At 40.2% G+C, this 24,355-nt stretch overlaps 1 protein-coding gene across 1 annotated transcript in view; it reads left to right on the forward strand.

The window, feature by feature from the left end:
- DENND1A (DENN domain containing 1A) overlaps positions 1–24,355 on the forward strand; it is a 581,826-nt gene that overhangs the window by 294,622 nt on the left and 262,849 nt on the right. Inside the window, exon 10 of the mRNA XM_042780373.1 lies at positions 648–715. Within this exon, the coding sequence (XP_042636307.1) occupies positions 648–715 (68 nt within the window). The remainder of the gene's footprint in view (positions 1–647; positions 716–24,355) is intronic.

Below are 24,355 nucleotides of genomic sequence, written 5' to 3' on the forward strand. Positions count from 1 at the left end.
GATCAGGAATGGGTGTTGGATTTTATCATATGCCTTTTCTGCATCAATTGATATGATCATGTGGTTCTTCTCCTTTGTTTTATTTATGTGGTGGATGACGTTGATTGCTTTTCTAATGTTGAACCATCCCTGCATACATGATATGAATCCCACTTGATCATGATGGAGGGTGGTTGTTTTTTTTTCCTCTCTCTCCCAAAGAGAAATTGGGAGATAGCAATAAGGCATTCGAGATCTCTAAGGTCTTCAGGCTCCCACCAAATCCTGACATGTTCCATAGACTTGCTGTCTGCTGTGGTTTGGAAGCACAAACCAGACATCAGAACCCTCAGAAGTTTTTGATGAGAATTTCACTGTTTAATGAAATGTGTTTTACAGTCAGCTCTCTACCTTCCAGCTATATAACCTTGAGCAAGTCACTTGGCTTAAGATTTTGTTTGCTCACCTGCAAAATAAAGTTGTTTGATACATAATTATTTAAAGATGAAATGAGATGAGGGATGCAAGGACACCATGTAGAAACACTGGCTCATGGTGAGGTCCTGCTGAAGTGTCGTCCTCATCACTGTCTTTGGTAGATTGCAAAAGAGACTGTCTGTGAGACTGATTTGGATCTGTTCTCATTATGAATAATTTTTCTTCTCCAGTGTAATGTGATTAAAGACATTGTTTCCAACAGCTTAAACCAGCAAAAGTTGATAAGGAAGCACTATACGTATGTAGGAAAAGACACTAACTGGCTGCTAGAAATTGAGAGCTTCTGGAGAAAGGGACCATTTGATGGGCCAAAGCCCTGACACCCAACAACAGGTGATTCAAAATATTGTCATTGGATCAGTGATTGGCTCCAGACCAGACATAATTTTTTTCTGGGATCTCTAGCCCATTCTCCAGTCATCTCATTGAAAAGGTCCACCCAGGAGCCACATTGTCCTGGGAGAGAAAAGACATTCCACTGTTGCTTTTTATTTGACTGTGTAGGGCTCACTCTCATCCCAAGAAACCCCAGGCATAACAAAGATGTAGCTCAGAACCATCAAAGAAGATTGTGGTCCTCTCAAGAGCATAGTAGTAAGGGAATTGGCTCATTTTTGTATTTATTATGTATCTTTTTTAAAAAAAAAAAATTTTTTATTGTGATTTAGGTAGAAATTTCAAGAGCAAAACTGGTTTTCCATTCAGCAAGTTATGAACATTTTTTTTGTGTGTGTTACATTGATTGCAATCTCACAGGGTAACAACATTTTTCCCACTTCCTCTCCATTTCCATTCATCCCTCTTTCTTATCCCTTCTTGCCTTCTCAGCTTTATCCCTGGGCAAATGCTGCCCTTTGATCTTGTATAATAGATTATTCTAAGTGTGTACCTCCCTAGTGTTATCATTCACCTTACTGGCCATGGAGGGTGAGTTCAGTCCCAGGCTTGAAGGATATCTAAGGGCCATAGTCTGGGAGGTTCTGTCAGTCTCTATGAGACCAGTAGTAAGCCTGGTCTTTATTCTTTTCTTGTGATTTTGATTTTGTTCTACGTTTTTCTCCCACTCTACCAGGACCTTTTATTCTGATTCCTTTCAGAGCAGTCAGCAGTGGTAGCCAGGCACCATCTAGTTCATATGGCCTTAGAGTCATGAAGGCTGAGGTCCACGTGGTCCATAGTCCTTTGGACTAATCATTTCCATATGTCTTTGATTTTCTCCATTCTTCTTTGCTTTGGATGGGGAAAGAGCAATAGTTGTGCCTTAGATGGCTGTTCATAAGCTTTTAAGACCCTAGTCACTACTCACCAAAGTAAGATGTAGACTACTGTCTTTGTAGATTGTGTTATGCCTATCGATGTCCCCTGAGACTATGGTCCTGAGCCCCCAGGCCAAATGACTCATTTCCTTAAAATGTTTGGTTATGGCTAAGAATTTTTCAGAACTTTGCCCCCTGCATGTTCTGCTCTATTCATGGATATATTTGCAGCACATATGAATACATATGCAGAAGTATCCTCTGTCAAACCTATGTATATTGGTGGGTATAGTACTAATCACCTTCCTATACCTCTTTTGCTCACATATTTATGGACCCAGTTGTAAATTACTGTTATTGCAGGATTGTGTATGTAACAGTATTTATCTCTGTTGCCTTGTGCTCCTCCCTGTGTCTTCATTTTCATTGATCATTTTGTGCTGATCTCCCTTATTATATATTGCCTTCCCCTTCACCCAAGTTAATATGTGTCTACCCTGTAGTTGGGAGCTCTGGTGGCATAGTGCCTAAGGCACTTGACTGCTAACCAGAGGCTGGCGGTGCAAACCCACCACCCACTCCTTGGAAGGAAGGTTGAGCAATCTACTTCCATAGTGATACTGCCTCGGAAACTCAAGGGGAGGTCACTATGAGTTGGGGCTGACTCAGTGGCAGTGTGTTTAGTTTTTTTTATCTATCCTGTAGTTAATGATTTATCCTCCCTTCCACTTTTATTATATATCTTATCATGGTGAATATTTTTGTCCATTCCTTCCTCCCACCTCTTAAGAAGCTAAGGGGCAGTGTGTTGCTCACCATGTAGAGTATACAGTCCTGACCTATTTTAAATTTCTTTTTGATTCATCATATAACTGAGCCCAGCCTTTTGTTCATTATATCTCTTTATACCTTGATTTATTTTTGAAAATTTCTAGTTATATGGTGACTTCATGTACTACTGGTTTTAAGTTCTATTTTTAAATCCCTTCTAGATTAGGTATAAGGTATTATAATTTTTGTAGCTACAAAGGAATAAGGATATAAACCCCTCATGATGAATTCACCAATTTATTACATTAAATACTCATGCCTGCCCTTTTCCTCAGACAGTATTTATGAAGAAACAGGCCCTGTATCAAGTTCTGTAACATCTCTCTTTTCACTGGGCAGTCTATGAAACATTGGATCCTCTTCAGTTGAAGCTGCTCCTTCTATTCCAAGGCTTCACTGACCACTGACCCAAGTTCCACTCTGTGATTTGGCTCCTAGCAAAGCACCTAAGAACCTTCTTTCCTGCCGTGTCACTGTTGTCTGCTTGTCTCCATCCACCGTTTGTTTGAGAGGTCTACATGTTTCCACGAAATTCCCTGCCATCCTCCATGGCTCTAAAATCCACACCTTTGGCCTTCCTTTATTCCAGCCATACTCACGTTCACTGTATTTTGTCACCTGTAGAGATGTCATTCCCCTCCCTCAGTGAGGCCATGCAGGAGCACAAACAAGGATGAGGCAGAAGGAGACATCTGAGTCTCTTTCTCAGCTCCATTACTGCTAGATGTGTAGTTTACAGCAAGTGACTTTGCCTCTCTGACCCTCCTCCCTTAAGAGAGGTGAAAATACTGATACTTATTTCCAGATGGATTTTGAGGATGAAATAAAATAATGTATGTGCAAAAGGACTTTGTAGACTGAAAAGCACTGTCAGCACCTAGCAGGGTGCCACATCTAGTGTCATTTAACCATTTGAAACTTGTTCAATTCTTATGTCTGTGGCTGAAGGATTCTCCCCCCGATTTTGGCTTCATTCCTTTGCCACCTCTTCTCTCTCTTTGCTTTTGAACACCTCTGTGTCTTTGCCATGGCTTTCTACCACCAAACCCCTTGCCCTCTCTCAGCTCTACCTGCCTATTGACCTCCTTCTGGTTTGTGTTTATTTATTTATTTATTTTTGTCTTCCTGCTTCTCCTGGACCTTGATGAGCTTTTCAATACAGCAAACATTCTCCAATGCTTCCTTGTCTCAGGCACTATGCTGAAGGCAGGAAAGAAAGAGATGCTAGCAAGTCTAGACCTAAACAGATTCACAGCCAGGCATAGAAGTCAGGCACACAAACAGGTTATTTGCACACCAGGTCCTAAAATCCATGAGAAGAGCTCTTCCAGGTTTTTTTGTCAATTCCCAGAAGCTGCTGTTCCTCTGGCCTTTCCACTGACCCTTGACACATCCTTCCTTCTTATCTGCTTCTCGTCTGGCAGTACAGCTAGAGAACATCTCAAAACCATTGCAAAAAGCGTCTACTAGAAGGTCATACTGTCTAGCCTCAGTTTGCTGTCCTCCTTCTCTTCTGGCGTTCACATACCACACAGCAGCTGCCCTAAATCCTCATTTCACCTGCCACACTCAAGGCTCTCCTCCTCCTACCATGCACCATACTCAGGGATGAGTGGCTTCATCCCCTGTTTTGATGAAAAGGGACAGGCCATAGGATCTTTTTCCGCTACTGCCTTTCTCCCTGTTCTTGAGGTTTGTTACATGGTGCCTGTCTTCTCCTTCAGCTTTACTAACCCTGAGGAAGGAAGCACAGTCAGGCCAAAGCCATTGACTTCATCTGAGCTTGGGTTTTGTCTCTTGAGAATTCTCTGGGACCTATCTCAGACCTCTCTACTCTCTGGCATCAGTGCACTACTCTTTCCACCACCTCCCTCTTCTCCCAACAAATGTGCTCAGGTGCCCCATTACTCAAACTAGACCTCTGCTTAACTTTACCACCTCTGAACCAACTGTCTTGCCTTTTTTTCACTGCCATATCTCTCAAAGGAAAGGACCCTATCAATATTTGTTGTTTTAATGAAAGATTATCAGGGCAGAGGCTGACATTGACAATCACAGAGAAGGAAGGGGAGACCAAGTGGAGTGAGAGGGAAAAGAAAGAACAAAACACATGTTCCAGGAAGGTGGAAGGGACAAAGATAGTAAGAGGAGCAGAAAGAAAAAGTAGAAGGTATGGGGGGGGGGGGGGGGGGGACCAACACATTGAGAGCGACACCCAGCCCATACTTGCTGCCAAGCCCCACATGCAGATATACTCCCCCCTCACAGGCACATACCTCCATAGAGACTTACATACCCCCTTCACAGACACATACTTCCCATACTCACACCCAGTAAGACACAGGTGCCTTCCCAACAGATACATTCCTCAGAGTCCCCCAGGTGGAGAGAGACTCAGATCCCCATACCCACCACACCCACATATGCGCTCTAAAGGGAAGCTCAGACTTCTCTCTGGAAGAGACTCACCTGTCTATCTTGGTGCTGTGCTTCAGATGGGAAGCACAGGGAGTTTGTGTGCAGGGATGGGTGTAGCCAGGAGAGTCAATGTAGTCCCTCTGCCTCCAAAACAATACAACATCAGCTTTCTGTCATTTGAAAAGTTTTGGTTGCTAAGCTGTTAAAACCAGTAGTTTATATGCCCAGAAGTGAGAAGAGAAAAATGCTCTCTCAGTAACATGAGCATTAACAGTAGCTGCCATTGTTAGACATCTCCTTTACATATTAATCACATAATTCTTCCAACAACCCTGTAAGGCAAGTATTATTATCCCCATTTCACAAGTCAGAAAAGCAAGGCCTCAAGAGGTTTAGTAACTTGCCCCAGTACAGACATTATGTACTATATGATTTCATTTTTGTGAAAATAAATAAAAATTATATATATGTATACATAACATAAAAAGTATGTGTGTGTGTATATATATGTACATATGTATCTGTGTGTGTGTGTGTGTGTGTGGTAGCACAGTAGGTAAGGCATTTGGTTGCTAACTGGAAAGTAGGCAGTTCAAACTCACCACCTGCTCAGCTGAAGGAAGATAAGGCAATTTACTTCCATAAAGATTTGCAGCCTTGGAAACCCTACAGGAGTCCTCAACATAAATAAAACAGAAATCCTCAGAACTGGACCAGTAAGCAACATCATGTTAAGTGGAGAAAAGATTGTAGTTCTCAAGGATTTCCTTTTACTTGGATCCACAATCTATGTCCATGGAAGCAGCAGTCAAGAAATCAAATGACATATTACGCTGGGTAAATCTGCTTCAAAAGACCTCTGTAAAGTGTTCCAGAGCAAAGATATCACTTTGAAAACCAAGGTGCCACCTGACCCAAGTCTTAATACCAAGACTATACATGGTATTTTCAATAGCCTTATATGCATTTGAAAACTGGACAATGAATAAGGAAGACTGAAGAAGAATTGATGCATTTGAATTATGGTGTTGGTGACTATACCACAGACTGCCAGAAGAACAAACAAATCCATCTTGGAAGAGGTACAGTCAGAATGCTTTTGAGAAGTGAGGATAGTAAGATTTTTCCTCTTGCACTTTGGTCATGTTGTCAGGAGGGACTGGTCCCTGGAGAAGGATATCATACTTGGTAAAGTAGAGGGTCGGCGAAAAAGAGAAAGACCCTCAGTGAGATGGATTGACACAGAGGCTGCAACAATGGGCTAAAACATAGAGCTTAGCAGTGATTGTGCGGATGGCACAGGACCAGGCAGTATTTTGTTCTGTTGTACAGGGGGTCACTATGAGTCACAACTGACCTGATGACACCTAACAACAACGTGTGTATATTTATGTTAAGAAAAAACAATAAAAACCAAAAAACCCTACTGCCATTGAGTCTATTCCAACTGATAGTGACCCTGTAAGACAAGATGGAGCTCTCCCATAGGGTTTCCAAACCTGTAAATCTTTCAGTTGGTTCTGTTGTGATGTCACCCATTTCATTTCTTATTCGTGTTATTTGTATTCTCTCCCTCTTTTCCTTTGTTAAATTTGCCAGTGGTTTGTCAATTTTATTGATCTTTTCAAAAAACCAACTTCTGGTCTTGTTGATTTTTTCTATAGCCCTTCTATTTTCTGTTTCATTGATTTCTGCTCGAATCTTGATTATTTCCTTCCTTCTGGTGACTGTAGGCTTTTCTTCCTGTTCTTTCTCTAATTGTTGGAGATGTTCATTTAAAGTGTTGATTTTGGCTCTTTCTTCTCTTTTGATGTGTGCACTTATTGCTATAAATTGGCCTCTGATCACTGCTTTTGCTGTGTCCCAAAGATTTTGGTATGTTGTGTTTTCATTCTCATTTGATTCAAGGAATTTTTGAATTTCAATTTTGATTTCTTCTCTTACCCAGTCTTTCTCAAGGAGGGTGTTGTTTAGTTTCCATGTGTTTACTCTTTTGGTGCTGATCCTCCTATTATTGATTTCTAATTTGATAGCATTATGATCTGAGAAGATGCTTTGCAATATTTCAGTGTTTTTAAATTTATGAAGCCTTGCTTTATGGCCTAACATATGGTCTATCATGGAAAAAGTTCCATGTGCACTGGAGAAGAATGTATATTGTGCTGCTGTTGGGTGAAGTGCTCTATAGATGTCTATAAGGCCAAGTTGGTGGATTGTATTGTTTAGCTCTTCTGCATCTTTGTTGAGTTTCTTTCCAGTTGTTCTATCTTTCAAAGAAAGTCAAACCTGTAAATCTTTATGGATGCAGACTGCCTCATCTTTCTGCCTTAGAGTGCTGGTGATCAAACCACTGACCATCTGGTTAGCAGCCAAATACTTTAATCACTGCACCACCAGGGCTCCTTATGTAGAGAGAGGCAGAAATTAGGGAGGAAATAATACCAAAATGTTAAATAGTGATTTATAAGGCAGGGGTAGGAGAGGGATTCTGCATATTTTTACTTTTCCATATTTTTCTAAGATTTCTGTGATGAAAAAGTATTATTTTTATAATTGAAAAGTTTTATTTTAAAAGTCAGTATTTATACTAGCCAGTTGTTCTTTCCAACTGCCAATCCCATTTCCCCATCCTTTCTTTTTGATTAGAGAATTTATTAGATGCTTTACTCTTTCCTGTGAAAACTGATCCTGGATCCTTTTTTCAGTCTCTTAACTCTAGCCTCCTGAGAACTGTGTCACCAGCCTAACTAGGGGAAATGATGCTAGAAAGCCTAACTTAGAAGGCATGACAAGGAAGGCTGCTTAGCCCTTATTGGTACTGTTGTTAGTTGCCATCAAGTCAATTCCGACTCATAGCAACCCCATGTAACAAAGTAGAACTGCTCCATTGGGTTTTCTAGGCTGTACTCTATACAGAAGCAGATCGCCAGGTGAACTGCTAGGTAGGTTCAAACCAACAACCTTTTGGTTAGCGCCCCAGCTCTCAACCGTTAAACTACTAGGGCCTTTTGCTTAGCCTTTATCACCCCTACATTCCACTCCAAAAAGCAAAGTTCAGATTTGCATCTTTTGGTGCCTGAGTGGTCTTTTTGTGAGGCGCCATCTTGGGAAGTGCCTGTGTTAGTGTGATAGCTGTCTTTCCTGGTCTCTTGTTTTCATGGAAGAACTTTTTGACATTTGACCAAAGGATGATTACAAGCCAGTGGGGAATGGTGTCTGTTTATTAACTGTAAAAAGTAGAGATCATAAAATAAAAGACCCCAAGAGGAAAACACATCCGCAATCAAGGCTTGATTTGATCACCTTAGCCTGTGACCACTGCTTTGGTCAGAAACTACAAATGTCGTGAAATTTGAGTCAATGCGAATAACTTTATTATACTGTGCTCAGTGACTTTCACCACATTTGAGTTTAATCCTTGGTAGTAAGAGCCAGCAGGGATAACTAGCATTTTAAGTGCTGGGAGCCTGAAACATGTAAATTTGAAGGAGGTCTGTTCCTCTGCAGATGATTTAAATGTTAAGTATGTCCCCATGCAGGGGATACACGAAATGGAATCTGAAAACTATTATCTCCCGTAGAAATGAACTCTCAATTTACTCACTGCACAGGAAGGGCAGATTCTAGTCATTTTCACTGCCAGCAGGTGCCCTTTCTATGCATAATAGACTTTGCAAGTGTAATTAACACATGAGGACCACTGCTGCCAGTTTTTCTTCAGGTACATGCTGCTAGGAGTTTTCAGGACAACAGTGTAGGCCATAAGAGCTTTTTACATCACACTTGAAGATGAGGTGTTCATTGACATCTGGACAAAGATATGTTAAATGGGGCTGAGCCCAGACCCTGCTGTTGGTGTTATAGGCCATGGTCCTTGGGCCCAGAGACTCCAAGAACTGTATCACAGCCTTTGCTAGGGTAAAGGCCAGTGGAGTAAAGTGCTGGGATGCAGTGAATAAATGCGAAGTATGATGCTAAAAACTCTGCAATTATGTGGAAGACTCTAATTGCACATTCACAAATACAACAACCAATTATCTGAGTTAACTTTAATTAGAGCTATAATCACAGATTTTAATTATCTGAATAAATCAGTTTAGTACAAATGGTCTGCCCTAAAATTTCCCAAATTAATTTTTTTTTGTCCTTTCCCATTTATGGAGAAGATGGTAGAGGGGAAAGCGCTTAGGTTTTGGATTCAGACATAACATGGTATCAAATCTCAATTTCATTTCTAACCATTAAAAATTGATTTGACCTCTTTGAACTAAATTTATCTTTCTATAAAATTTGAAGAGGCTGTAGGAATTAGAGTTATTAAGAGTAGCCATTCAGTGAATGGTGGTTGCTCTTATCATAGTTATTATAACATAGGATGTGGATTTTGGTTTCTGGAAGGGTTAACTGGCATCAAGTGTCGTTCCTGCCTCTGCTGCCTTGTGAGCCTAGGGAAAAGTTTATAATTCATCTTCTCTTTTTCACCCCTCAGATTGTTTTTATTTTGATTTATTTTTTAAAATTTTTTTTATTTAACTTGAGTTATTGTATGGTTGTTTTCATTTGCAGCTGTGGCATAAGAATGAAAAGAAAAGAAACAAAAGCAGATGGCAGAGAAAACGAAAGGAGTAAGACATTTCCAGCCCTTATGAATATTTAAAAACATGTGCTGCTGGTTTCTTTCTACTTTAGATCTGTGCCATTCCCTTGACTTTTAAAGTGAAAATGAGAATGTTGCTTACCTTAGCTGATGGCAGCCCTGACCTTGGCCAATGTTGGGAAAGCCTTCCCACTTTGGGGACAAAAGAATAAACTTGGCATTGAGGATCAATATTGCCTTTCATAACCATCATCATCTATTGATTACCTTGTATCTGTCTCAAACACTTTATGAACATTATTGCAGATCTTAAAAATTAATCTGTCAGATAAGTGATATTAGCTCCATTGCGTAGATTAGGCATTCGAAGCTCAAAGAGGATTAGTGAGTTACCCACTGTCATACAGCTAAGAAATGGTAGAGCCTTCACTTGAAATCCAAGGCCATTGGATACTAAAGTTTTCCTTACTATTATTCTCCAACCAAAAAACCAAAGTCACTGCCACTGAGTTGATTCTGACACATAGCAACCACCATTGGGTTTCTAAGACTAAATCTTTACAGAAGCAGACTGCCCCATCTTTCTTCCATGGAGTGGCTGGTGGATTCGAACTACCAACCTTTTGGTTAGCAGCCAAATGCCTTAACCACTATAATACCCAAGATCCTTAATAGTCTCCAAAGTGTTAGTAAATAAGTTGTACCCATCACCAAGATTGTGTGGAAAAAAATTCTTTATGTATGATTCTTGGTGACTTCTTAATTGTAAATTCATTCATTCTTTTAATAAATATTTATAGAGCACTTATGTACCAGGAACTGTGCCAATCAAATGTTACTAATAAAAATTTCCAGAAGAACCCATATGGAGCAGGATACTGGTATAATGACAGACATATAGACTAATGGAATGTAATTGAGAACCCAGAAATGTACACATCTACCTCTGGACAGCTGATCTTTGACAGAAGGCCAGAATCCACTAACTGGGGAAGAGATAGTCTCATTAACAAATGCTGCTGGCAAAACTGGATATTCATTTGCAGAAAAATAAAACAAAATCCAAATCTCACACCATATACAAAAACTTAAGATAGATCAAAGACTTAAATGTAAAACCTAAAACTATATAGATTATCACAAAACATCTTGCCCCAGCACTAGGAGCAAAGTTCAACAAGACAGAAAAATAACAAATGCTGGGGAGGATGAGGAGAGATTGGGATTCTCATACACTGCTTGTGGGACTGCAAAATGATGCGACCACTGTGGAAAGCAGTATGACGAGTCCTTCAAAAGTTGGAATTAGAAATAACATTTGACCCAGCTATTCCATTGCTAGGTATATACCCTAAAGAAGTGAGAGCCAGGACAAGAACAGATATATGCACACCTTTGTTCATCGCAGCACTACTTACAATAGCAAAAAGATGGAAACAACCTAGGTGTCCATCAACAGAAGAATGGATAACCAAACTATGGTCCATACACACAATGGAATACTATGCAACCTTAAAGAATAACGTAGAATCTGCAAAACACCGCATAACATGGATGAACTTGGAGGACATTATGCTGAGTGAAATAAGTCAATCACAAAAGGACAAATATTGTATTCGTCCATTATTGTAAAAAGTCAAGGAAAGGTTTATCTATGGTGGGAAATTTTCTTTGTTGTTACCAGGAGTAGGAGGGGAGGGATCACTGCTAGATAGGTAGGGGCAAGTATTGATTTGGGTGAAGAGAAGGGCAGTGTACCAAATGTGAGTGATCAACACAGTGGCATTGAGGAAGAAGAAGACAGAAGTTCATGGGAGGTACAGACAACACACAGAGAGTACTTTTGTACATAGAGTACTGTGTTGTCAGTGAAGGCAAACATTGATATACAGGTGGATAGATGGGTGGACAGGCTGAATGATTAGGTATGTCTGTGCAGGGGGGAGTGTGCCCATGACCATATATGGGGCTGGTGGACAGTGTTTCTACAAGTGCATTTGTATGTTCTGTAAGAATTTCCAGGTATATAGTACAGTGGACAAGGGACAAGGTTGTAGTCACTTGTTGGCCACAGTCAACTACCTGGAGTGATCAAGTAGTTGGACCTATGGGCTCAGGACCATGGTCACAGGGACATCAAGGTCAATTGGCACAATATACTACACAGAAACATTGTTCCACATCCTACTTTGAAGAGTAGCGACTGGGATCTCAAAAGCTTGCAAGCAGCCATCTAGGTGCAATGATGGGTCTCTCCTCATCCAGAGCAAAGAAGAATGAAGAAAACCAAAGATTCATGGAAACAATTAGTCTAAGGGACTGGTACACCCTGTGATTCTCAGCCAATAGAACTATGAGACAGAAGAGCTAGATGGTGCCCAGCTACCACTGTCAACCACTGGAAGGGAATCTATGTAGGAGATCCTGGATAGAGTGGGAGAACAATGTGGAACTAAACTCAGATTCATAAAAAAAAAGGGACCAGGTTTGGTGGTCTGATAGAGCCTGGTGGAACCCCTGAGGCTGTGGCCCCTAGCTGCCCTTCAGGTCTGGAATTAAACGCACTCTTGTGGCTTCCAGCCAATCAAAAGACAGGCATATGAGCTGAACATTTACATTAAGTAGATACAGTCCTTGGAGAGATCAATCATGAGAGAATAGAAGGGCTGTGTAAGCACAGGGAGCCAGCTTGGGGGACAGGAGTGCGTGGGAGGGAAGAACACAGGGAAAAGGTAACTATGGGGAGTAAGTGGGAAGAGGACTGTCACATTGTGGGAAATTTCAGTCAGTGTCATAAGACAAAGTGTATGTGAACTGCTGTATGGAAAATGGATTTGCTCTGTAAACTTTCACCCAAATCACAATAAAAAAATTTTTTAAAAACTATATATAGATTATCAAAGAAAAAATAGGGATAAACTTAAGGGCCCTAATACATGGCATAACATATTGTCAGACATAACTAAAAACACACAAACAGCAGAAGACCCACTAGATGACTGGGACCTCTTGAAAATTAAACACTTATGTGCATCAAAAGATTTCATCAAAACACAATAAATAAAACCTACAAAAAGGGAAAAAAAATTGGCAGTGCCTTTTGGACAAGGGGCTAATCTCTAAAATTTATAGAAAAGTTCAGCACCTCAACAACAAAAAGCAAAAATAATCCAATTAAAAAATAGGCAGAAGGCATGAACAGACACTTCACCAAAGAAGACATTCAGGTGGCCAACAAACACATGAAGAAATACTTGTGATCATTAGCCATTGTTGTTGTTATTAGGTGCCGTTGAGTTGGCTCTGACTCAGCAACCCTATGTACAACAGAGCAAAACACTGTCATGCAGTCATGCAATCAGTCATGTACCATCCTCACAACCTTGTTATACTTGAGCCCATGATTGCAGCCACTGTGTTGATCCATCTTGAGGGTCTTTCCCTTTATAGCTGATCATTAGCCATTAGATGCAAATCAAAACAGCAAGATATCGTATCACCCCATCACTGATAGCGAAGTTCAAAAAAACAGAAAACAGCAAATCTGGTGAGAGTGTGGAGAGACTGGAGACTGGAATGCTTATGCACTGCTGGTAGTACAGTAAAATGGTACAACCACTTTGGAAAACAATATGACACTTCCTTAAAAAGTGCAAATAGAAAGAAATATCTTACGATCCAACAGTCCTACTACTAAGTATATATCCTAGAGAAATAAGAGCAGTGATACCCAAGTTCATTGTATTTCTATTCACAATAGCAAAAAGATGGAAACAACGTAAGGGCCCATCAACAGATGAATGGATAAACAAACTGTGGTACATACACACAATGGAATACTACACAACATTAAAGAATAACAATGAATCTGCAAAATACCTCATAACATGGATGAACCTGGAGGACATTATGCTGAGTGAAGTAAGTCAATCACAAAAGGAAAACTATTTTATAAGACCACTATTATAAAAAGTCAAGGAAAGGTATACACCCATAAATATTTTTTGAGGTTACCAGGGAGGGGAGGGCAAGGGAAGATCAGTCACTAACTGGAGGGTAGGCACAGTAACTTGGCTGAAGGGGAAGGCAATATAGAGTAGAGGAAGGTCAGCACAAAATGATCAAGGAAAAGGAAGACACTGGGAGGAGCACAAGAGTTAAAGGCAACAGAGGTAGATACTATTACATGTGCCATCCTGCAATAACAGTAATCTATGAATGGATACATAGATAGACATGCAAGCTAAATAGCAGTGGGAAGGTGAGTGGGACTACACCCAGGAATATATATGGGTTTGACAGAGGAAATTTCTACATATCTATTACGTATGCTGCAAATACATCCATTAGTAGAGTAGAACATAGAGAGGGCAGAGTCAAGAACACATCTTAGCCAAAACCAAATACCGCATCATAATGAGTTCCTGGGCCTGGGGACTCAAGACCATAGTGTCAGGAGAACTCAAGGTCAGTTGGCATAACAAAGTCCACAAAGAAAATGTCCTGCAGCCTACCTTGGTGAGTAGTGACTGGGGTTTTAAAAGCTTGTGAGCAGCGATTGAAGGTGCAACTATTGGTCTCTTCCCATATGGAGCAAAGAAGAGTGAAGAAAATCAAAGACACATGGAATAATTAGTCCAAGGAAGTAGTGGACCAAATGAACCTCAGCCAGCATGACCTGAGACCAGAAGAGCTAGATGGTGTCCAGCTCCTATTGCCAACCACTGTGAAAAGGATCACAATAGGAGATCCTGGACAGAGTGGGAGAAAAATGTGGAACAAACCTCAAAATAATAAAAAGACCAGGCTTACTGGTTTGATAGAGACTGATGGAGCCCCCAAGACTGTGGCCTTTAGTCACCCTTCAGGCGCAGAACTGAACTCACTCCCATGGCTTAACTTTCAGCCAAACAATGGACAGACCTATGAGGTGAACGTCACACCAGGAAGGTATACGCCTCTTAGAACAGCCAAACATAAGGGCCATGGGGTGAATCTCAGAAGGCAGGAATGGATAGGAAAGAAGGAAAAATGGAAATGGTAACCACAGGGAGGCAGTGGGAAGAGTGCTGTTACATTGTAGGGACTGTAACCAATGTCACAAAACAAAATGTATATGAGCTTTTGAATGAAAAACAATTTACTCTGTAAACTTTCACCTAAATGACAATAAAAAGTTAATAAAATGAAAAAAGACTAATGGACCATGTGAACGTCAGGCTCCACAGTCCAGAAACCAGAAGAACTAGATGGTACCTGGCTACCATTGCCAACTGCTCTGAAATAGATCACATTAGAATATCCTGGATAGAGTGGGGGAAAAATGTGGGACAAAACTCAAAATCATACAACAGACTAGCCTCACCAGTCAAATAGAGACCAGTGAAACCCCCAAGAATATAGTCCTTAAAGTCACCCTTCAAGTCCAGAAATGAATATACCTCCTTGGCTCAATTTTAATCCAAACAATTGGTCTGTAAGGTGAGCAGTAACACCAGGGACATCTGCACTCCTGAGAAAAATCAACCCTTCGAGATCAAAAGGGCAGCATTTGCCCAGAGACAAAGTTTAGAAGGCCGGGAGGGATAGGACCAAGGGCAAATGGAAACAGTGAACAAAAGGTAGAAGTGGGAAGAGTGCTGTTACATTGTGGGGATTGCAATCAATGTCATGAAACAAAAGGTGTATGGATTGTTGAATGGAAACTGATTTGTTCTGTAAACTTTCTCCCAGATCACAATAAAGTGTTTTTTTTTTTTTTTTTTAAAGAAATAATCCATATGGTATTGCCCATGTAAATTTCTTTTTCTCCTTGCTCCCTTTAGAAAAAGTCCTATATAAGGACTACTGGTCAGTTCCCTAATTGAATTCTGTATTTGGATTATTCTGGGCACTTGGTAACACATCTTTGTGATAAAATATTTCCAAAGCAGATCAAGACAAGTTCAACAAGACAGACAGCCAGGTCACCAGTAAGTTAGTAGCTAACTCTTGATATTCTCTGAGGGCATGGTTGAACCCAGAAGTTAAGTAAGATGTGTACAATTAAAGCTTGGATTTTTGCATTTGACTTTGTAAAATGCATTATAATTCCTGGCATTTGCAGGTGATTCTAGAAGCTATTCTTCCTCTCAGAGTAGAGATGTTCAGGTTCTCTGTAAAAGATACTAGTTCCAGGTTCTTTATCTGTACTCTATGTTGGATCAAACTCCATGTGCTGCATCATGTATTCCATCTAGGATTTTTAGCAAAAATCTGAAATATATCTGGGCATAGTTCATGGGTGATGACCATCAGTCTGGACAGAGCTTTGAAGGTGACATCTGGTTCATTAGAGCTGGGTGCATTCTAATAGCTATCTACATTGAAGCCATGAAATTTTGCATAGGTAATAAATCGATACTAAATTAAGAGGGATTGTTCATATTCTTAGTGGCAGGAATAAAATCCAATGGGAGTGTGGAAATAGATAAACCTGGCTCTGATCCTGGCTTCCTATTCACCAGCTTTTAGGTCATTGACCCTCTCTGAGCCTACTTTCTTGTCTGTCAGATATGAATAGTAATATTGGCACAAAACATCTGCTCCATAAATAGTAGGATAGTTGGTACTATTGTTATGTTATCCATTTCCATCCTAACTGGGTTGTTATGAATTTTGACTGGATTTTGTTGTATACACATATATCCGATCCAACAAAATCCAGTTGAAATTCACAACACCCAGTTAAGATGGAAGTGGATTAGATAAACACTGCTTGCATATACCAGACCCTGGGCTATTTGGGTTATGATAAAGCTTGAATTCCAACAAGTAAGCAGAATCTTTGTGTCATTTCCATCGTGCAGTGAGTATTTATAGGAAGAGAGAAGCTGATAGATGGTTCTGGATCTGAGAAAACACCACTTCACAAAAGCATTCAGGTATCCAGATAAGAGAGAATATTGTTCAGGGTAAGAATTAATAAGGTATGAAGACAGTTCCAACATTCAGGATGGTACTACTGTGACAAGAGTTCATTAGGAGAAGATAAAGACCAGTATTTCAGTTTCAGACAGAAGAAGGGAAATCTTGTTGCTTTTGTACCTTATTGTGCATTTTTACAAGGGTCTCATGGGCCGCTAATGGCTCACAACCTTGAGCTTCCCTCTTGCAGCTGGCTCTGACTGTAATGGTTCTCATTGAGTTTTCTCTGGCAACAGAGAGCCCTCTCTCCTGACCTTTCCTCTGTGATTAACTTCTCCTGCTGCAGTGGTCTTAGCCATGGAGCCTTTCCTGATGTTTTCCAAGTCTGTCTCCTTCCGGTAGACTGAGGAGGCACTAAAGGGCAGGCTACTCCGGGCTTTGATGTTGACCTCTATAGATTTTCTTCCAGGCATTATATTTGTAACTCATGAGTTCATTTGGTTGGTTCCAGTGGCTTGGAGCTGTAGAAGATATCTCCCCTCTCAAACCAACACACCCCCCCATAGGTTACCCTGGGAAGCCCATAGGACCACATTCAGAAGGGCATTGCCCTCTCTCTGTCTTTTGCTGATCAGCTTCAGTGATGCACATGTGTCTTCCATTAGCAAACATCTCCAGTGCTGAACACCAAGTGGAGACCATTCCACTGTTAGGAAGCCAAGCGCTCTGGTTGCTGAGGCTGCAAATGGAAATTCAGAGGTCTCTGCTTCTGCTCTTAATCTACAATTTCTCATGGTCTCTTCATGGATCCTTCTTCTCTGCTATTGCTTATAAATCAGGGGGAGTTGGGTGGGAGACCAGTCAAGAAGTTAAATACCTTTTTCCCTAAGAAAAAGCTGTTTATCTCATAACATTTGCACTACTTTTCAAGCCATATTTTCTGCCTCTTGCCAGCTGTGACCTTTGTTGAGTCACTTAACCTCTTTGAGCCTTAAGTTCCTCTGTAAATTATGGAGATCAGCCTTTCAAGATTGCCGCAAAGATGAAGTAAGGTAATCTTAGGTCTGCCCGGTAACATGCCCCAAAGCATGCTGTTAGTCTCCTTGCAACAATATGCACCCATACAATAATTTGCTTATTTAATGTCAGCTTTGCTATTAATTAAGGAGCTCTGGTGGCACAGTGGGACCTCTGGTGGCATAGTGCCTAAGGCATTTGACTGCTCACCAGAAGGCTGGCAGTTCAAACCCACTGACCACTCCTCGGAAGGACAATTGGACAATCTACTTCCGTAGAGATACCACCTCAGAAACCCAAGGAGGAGTCACTATGAGTCTGGATCATATTGACAGCAGTGAGTTTGGTTTTTGTTTTTGGTCAGTGGCACAGTGCCAGAGGCATTGGGCTGCTAACCAGAAGGTTGGCAGTTCAAACCCACCAGCCACTCCATAGAAAGAAGACAAGGCAATCTACTTCCGTAAAGATTTACCACCTTGGAAACCCAATGGGGATTTGCTATGAGTCAGAATCGACTTGATGGCAGTGGGTTTGGTTTTTGGGTTTTTGCTATTAAGGGTTTTTGCTATTATCTGGTGGTGCTGTGGTTAAAGTATTGGGTTGCCAATCAAAAGGTTGGCAGTTCGAACCCAACAGCTTCTTTGTAGGAGAAAGATGAGGCAGTCTGCTTCTGTAAAGATTTGCAGCCTTAGAAACCCTATAGGGAAGTTCCACTCGCTCTGATATTCTATAGGGTCGCTATGAGTTGGAATCAACTCAGTGGAAATGGGTTTTGGTTTTGCTATTAATTGTGAGCTCTATATAGACAGACTAGACAGACAATCTTTCTCTCCCTCTCTCCTCTATTCCCAGCACAACATGGTACTTGACTGGTAGTAATATTTATTGGTTGACTGACCAGCATATCAAAAGCAGTAGACACATAGGAAAGGCACAAGAAGATGTTAGTGTTTTCCCCCTCTCAGATTTTTTTCTAATTCATGGTCCTGAGTGACTTGTTTATTTTTCTGTTACGGATAGCACAAATCATATTACCGATCCTGTCTCCCTCTTTGGGTTGGCAGCCAAGTTTGTGTCCATCTTAGCAAATGTGCAGAACCTCATGCCATGCATTTGAAGTACTAGTGTATGTTTTCCCTTTGCCCCTATTCCTTTTCTACTTTTGTTGCTATATTGAACATCTTCATATCAACTACCTGAAATCTTCTTTAGAATAAAAAGGAGTATCAGTTTTTCCCAGCTAGTGCAGTAACTGTAGTTTTATTCTGGCTATGAAGTATCCCCTTGCTATTTATTTATTCTTAAATAATAATTATCAAATAACCAATTCTTCTTACATGTACTTATCAGATAACCAATTCTTCTTACATATACTTATCAGATAACCGATTCTTCTCACATGTAACCAATTCTTAAATTCTTCTTACATGGTTAAGAGAAGTTGATATTAAGCAAGAAGAGGTATAAGAGACCTTGAAGTATAAGATTTGGGCAGGAATCACCACTAGCTATGTGATTTTCATCTTTCTAGAATCCTTTTGTTAATCTATAAAATGCATGGTGTAATTTGGATTATTTGAGGATGAAATAACTAGAGTGCCCTGCACAGCCCTTGGTATTTAATGTGCCCTCATGAAATGGCAGCTCTCCTGTCTTTATATTATTCCTGCTCTGCACATGGCACCGTGATAGACTCTGGGAAACAGGGCATGGGAGCTCTCTTCCTCTGTGACTGATAATCTAGAATAACCATGCAAATTAGCAGGTGTGTTATGCCAAGTCAGTACCCCAGACCAAAAGGGGAGCTGTTAGCAACCACTGGGGTGATCGATCTGAGAAGTGGTGCTTGCCTGGCACCACAAGGTTAGCAGGACTTTAAGGAGCAAGACCGAAGCCCACGGGGATGCTATATGATTCAGAGCCCAGAGGAAGGTTTGGAACAAGAGGTTTCAATATGGTGAGGGAGGAAGAGGTCCGAGAAAATGTGAAGAGTCGTGAGACTTGGCGTATCTGCTGGCCTCAGGGAGCAGGTTAGAGAAAACCTCCCTTCCACTCCTTCTTCCAGTGGCTGTGTAAGTTCTTGACTCCTGGGAAATAGTAAACTTATTTTGGCTTGGTATGATGCACTTGGGTTCTAGTCTCAGTTCTGCCATTTACTAGCTGTGTGACCTTGGGTGAGTTATTTAACTTCCCTAATCCTATTTCCTCACCTATAAAATGAGGGTGGTAGTATACTACTGTGATTGCATTTGACTTTATAAAACAACAATGTGTAAAATGAGGTGACACTACCTACCTCATATGTTGTCGTGCGGATCCAATGAGAGGCCCTCAGCCCAGTGCTGGCTGGTGGCAAGTGTGCAGTAAATGGGGGCTGCTCTGAATGGCTCCCCTTGCAGCACTGGCGGTTAACACATTACCCTGGAGAGCATTGCTCTGGTCACTATAAGACCAAAACTATGATTATTTGCATTATCCAACAAGATGTATTGTGTGTTCTTGCTCCCATTCTTTTGTCATGTAACCTATCTTAACAATGCCAGGGCTCATTATTTCAGAGCAGAATTTATAACTACAAGAGAAGCTGTGTTTACACTTTTGTTTCCTCACCCCACCCCCAAAGAAAAAGCTCAAATGAATCAGACCTCTTTCAGAGTTTTCCTTTCCTTTAAAAAGAGCAAACTGAGGAAAGACTTGTGGGATCCCCTATGCCAGTCAGGGTATTTGGTTAAAAAGGTGTTATGCCTCTGAGAAATAAAATGGGTATTGTGATGTGTAAATTGCAATGCTAACTATGCATTTATAGAGGAAAAGAAAAAAAAAAGGTGGACTTTCCAAATCCCTGGACAACCCTAAGCTATATTTCTTCCTGAAATCAAAGAGATGTTGCTCACCTGGAGATGAGGAGTCCTCCCGTCCCCCTGCCCTCCGTCCTGCCTTCCCCCTTTGTCTTGGGAAGCTGTATTGTATGTATTTTAGCAGCCAGTGTTCCTTTATTTCACCTGACTCTTTTCTAATTAGTAGCCGCTTACCTCAGGGGAACATAATTAAGAGGGTTCTAGTTATCTGGGGGAAAGGAATTAAACAAATTGTGAAAGTGCAGTAATAATGAACGGGGACTACAAGACCATTAATAAGTCTGCAGTATCCATATTCATGCCTGTTCATTGCTAAGTATGAGCTCATGTTGTAGGACTTTCCCGTAAGAGAGGCGCCGTGCACCACAGTCCTGGGGTTTGTAAGAATTGAGTGACTAGCCCCCTAGGTATACCAGCACTGGTTTCCATGTGGCTTGAGCACTGAGTACACACTGTATAACAGCAGTGACAGAGCATGGGCTTTCAGTCCATTAGCCCTGAATTTGAATTATGGTTTCATCATTTAGGAGCTGTGTGACCTTGGGCACGTTACTTAACCTTTCTGAGCCTGCTCCTCAGCCTGAAAATGTAGACAATAGCCCTGCTTTGAAAATTATTCATGTAAATAATGTATCTAAGTGCCTAGCTTGTTGGCTGGATTATGGTAGTATGGTAAATACTAGTTCAGTAAATATTTTTCCTTAGGAGGATTCAAACTAAAGATGCCTTTCAGGTAAAGGTCATTATATTGCCAGTGAGTTGACACTCCTTTCCTTTACAGGGGAGAAGGAAGAAAAAGTAGTGTTTATTCTTCCAGGATTTAACTGATAAAGTCAGATAGTAATATAATCCCCCAAGAAGAAAGGCCAAATACAGATATACCCTATTGTGTACAATGACATTGTGCAGTCTGTGTCAGCTGCATGGCAATGGTGACACAGCTGTCATGGCCTACCTATGCATGAACTTGGTCATAGCTGTTAATATTATCACCACTTTAATTTAATTATGTTTGTTGTTCGTTTTACCCATGTTGTATTTAACTGCCATTTCCAATATCTTCAAAATTACACTATGATTCAATTGGGGAAATACTAAGTCCCTGGGAATGCTAACAGGAACAAAGCAGAGAAGCAGGGTGGATGTTTGCTGTTAGCAGAGGCTTGCATTCATATTTTCTCAACAACAACAGAAGTCCCCAACAAATTCTTTATTAGACCTGCAAAAGGAAGATAACTTCTAGTGGATGCGGTTTTGTTATTACTCTATTGAAAAATACGGACATTGATGACTTTGAGCCAGAAAATGATTCAGATGAGTTGAACTGTGAATGTGGAGAAGCTATAAGGAATAGCTTAACCAATTTATTTTGCTATCCTTTCCTTTTTTTTTTTTTTTCCTGTATGCCCAAGAGGGGTAATGTTTTTTAAACTTACCTAAAATTGAGAACTCTTTCAACAACTTTGAAATAATAATTTTAAGTGACAAGAAGAAATGAATCATTATTTACCTGGTAGTTTTTCCATTCTGGTTGGTACATAAAATAAAAAGTGGAGACGCCTTCCCAAGGAAAGTGATAAACAGCCCTACTGAACTGAGTGGAGTAGACAAGTGACAAGAGAGTGTGTTTGGGAGTCAGAAACCCATGTGTAGAGATGATGCAGGTCAAGCACCTCACATTCATCATTGAGTCTCAGCCATCCTCACAAGGGCTTCACCAGGTGTCCTAGAGTCAGGTATCCTTCAGAACCAAGGCTAGAATAAGAATTCCTTCTCCAGACAAAAGGAGAGTGGATCCAGTGGTGCCAGCTGTGCAGGGACCTGAAGAGGATCCATTTAGACATGATGACATGCATTTACTGAGTCCCTGCCATGTGCTGCTCCTTTGCTGGGCACCTCATGGGTTATCTCTAACCTTTGCAACAATCCTGAAAGATTTCCACTGAGATGCAGGTACTGCCCTTTAGGAGACATTTTGCTGGAATGTATCAAAAGATATTTAAAAAGTTCCTGGCCTTTGATTTAGTAATTCATACACATGAAATTGTGAATTTTCATTACAACGTTACTTGTAATAGTGAAAATTTGGATGCAATTCACTGTTGTAACTCTAGGAATACGGTTCAATAAATTATGAGCCATCCATGTTGTTGAAATATTATGCAGTCTTACGAATCACAAAGATGTAGAACAATATGAGAAATGCTAATATAGCCAGTGGTAAACAATAAAATGTATGCAATAAACGTGTTACAAATACATATGTACATACATACAAAATATATACATATAAAATCTGTAATTACAAAGACATAAAAATATTTGCTAATATGAGCCAATATTGGAAGGGAATGACACAAAAATTAGTGTAGTTGTGTTAAGATAATGTGATCTTGGGTGGGTGTATTTTGTTTTCCAAAAATTTCTCATTATAATAAAAAGGGAAAGAAAAACAGATTTCCAAAGAACAAGTCAGTCGGTATAGTAACTGTTCAAGTATATTGAGAACAGAAATTCTTTTCAGAATTACTGAAATTATTACTAGAATTACTCATTAAATGTATTTGCAACATTGAGATGTTAAGGAGAATCTGGGTTTCTTTTTCTTCTCTCTCCCTCCCCCACCACTTGGAATTTGCAATTAGTTTATTTGCAGAGCAAAAAAAATGCAATGGATTCAGTATTTGAGACTTTTTAAGCAAAAGATGACAATGTAAAAGCTATTTGTCCAAACTTGCATTCATACAAAACATAGAGCTGCTATGGTTTCAGAATAAATATGTTTTAAACATTTTCTAAATACAGTGCTGTTTCAGCCCTAACAATACTTGGCTAAGAAACCACGTTTCTATGATAACCATAATTACTCTGTGGAAAATAATTGGGCTTAAGAAAATGCCTACCTAAAGGTGCAGGAGAACGGGTCCCACTTTGTTTCATCTTGCATCTGCAGTCACTTCTGCGTGGCTCTTTTTTTCCCTCTTGGAGGCTAACGTTGATGTTACTGGAAGACACAAGTGCATGGCATTAAAACCTACATATTCAAATTCTAGACAATACTTCTTTTCTCAAATAAGAACCAATGGTTAACTTCTACAAAGGGCTTTTGCTATTGGTATTTATTTTCACCTTTTTTTCACGCTTGTTTGAATGTCTTTTTCTGAATATGTTAACTCATTTTTTAGAAGTTAATTTCAGTTTTGAAATTCTAGTTAAAACTCAGGGTCACTGGTCAGTTGCATGATTAAATGAAGGAGCTAGATAAGTTGGTAAGATTTGGCCAGATATTATGGATTTGAGTTTTCCTTCCTCCTATGTGTTACGCTGCACTTCTGGACATGTTTATAAGTGGCCATTTTTCTGGAATTTTACACTCTTCCTGCTTCCTTTCATTACATTAGGCAAGGTTCCACTAGATGAGACATTTGCAGTCTTAAGACTTCCTGGCGGGGTTCAGACTTTGTATTTTTGACATTGAAGCTGTCGTGTTCTTGAAGCTACTTAATTAGAAACACATTCATGTCAGTGTATACTGGAAAAAGCTTGGACAGCAGAGCCAGGCACACTGGGAAGTTTGAGCATTTATGTAGCTGGCAGCTAAACTAATGGTTTACAGTTTACGGGGGAAAAATCATAGGGCATTCCCTTGCCTGTAGAAGCGAATGGAAGTTGAATGTGCACAGCAGATACCTTTAAAAAAGGAAAAAAACGATGAAGAAGAAGAAAGAAAAGAAAGGACAACTCCACTTTCACTACAGTTGTGTGTATAGTTCTTTCTATGGCTATTATGAAATACAAAAGTCTGCTAGAAGAATAGTTCCAAACTGTGCTGCTAATACTCAAGTCTGTTTTACAGACTTCCCAGATACATCACTGCTGAGATCTGTAGTAAGGAAGACATTTTATATTCTAGGGAGGGATTTTTGCTTGAAGAATTTTATTTACTGAATGGTAATAGGGGAATTATGTCCTTTCTTAATTTTTAAGTGTTTGAG

Source organism: Orycteropus afer, unplaced genomic scaffold (assembly GCF_000298275.1).
Source record: "Orycteropus afer afer isolate SDZICR_OR568_19922 unplaced genomic scaffold, OryAfe1.0 scaffold00037, whole genome shotgun sequence".
In the NCBI taxonomy this organism is placed as follows: Eukaryota; Metazoa; Chordata; class Mammalia; order Tubulidentata; family Orycteropodidae; genus Orycteropus; species Orycteropus afer.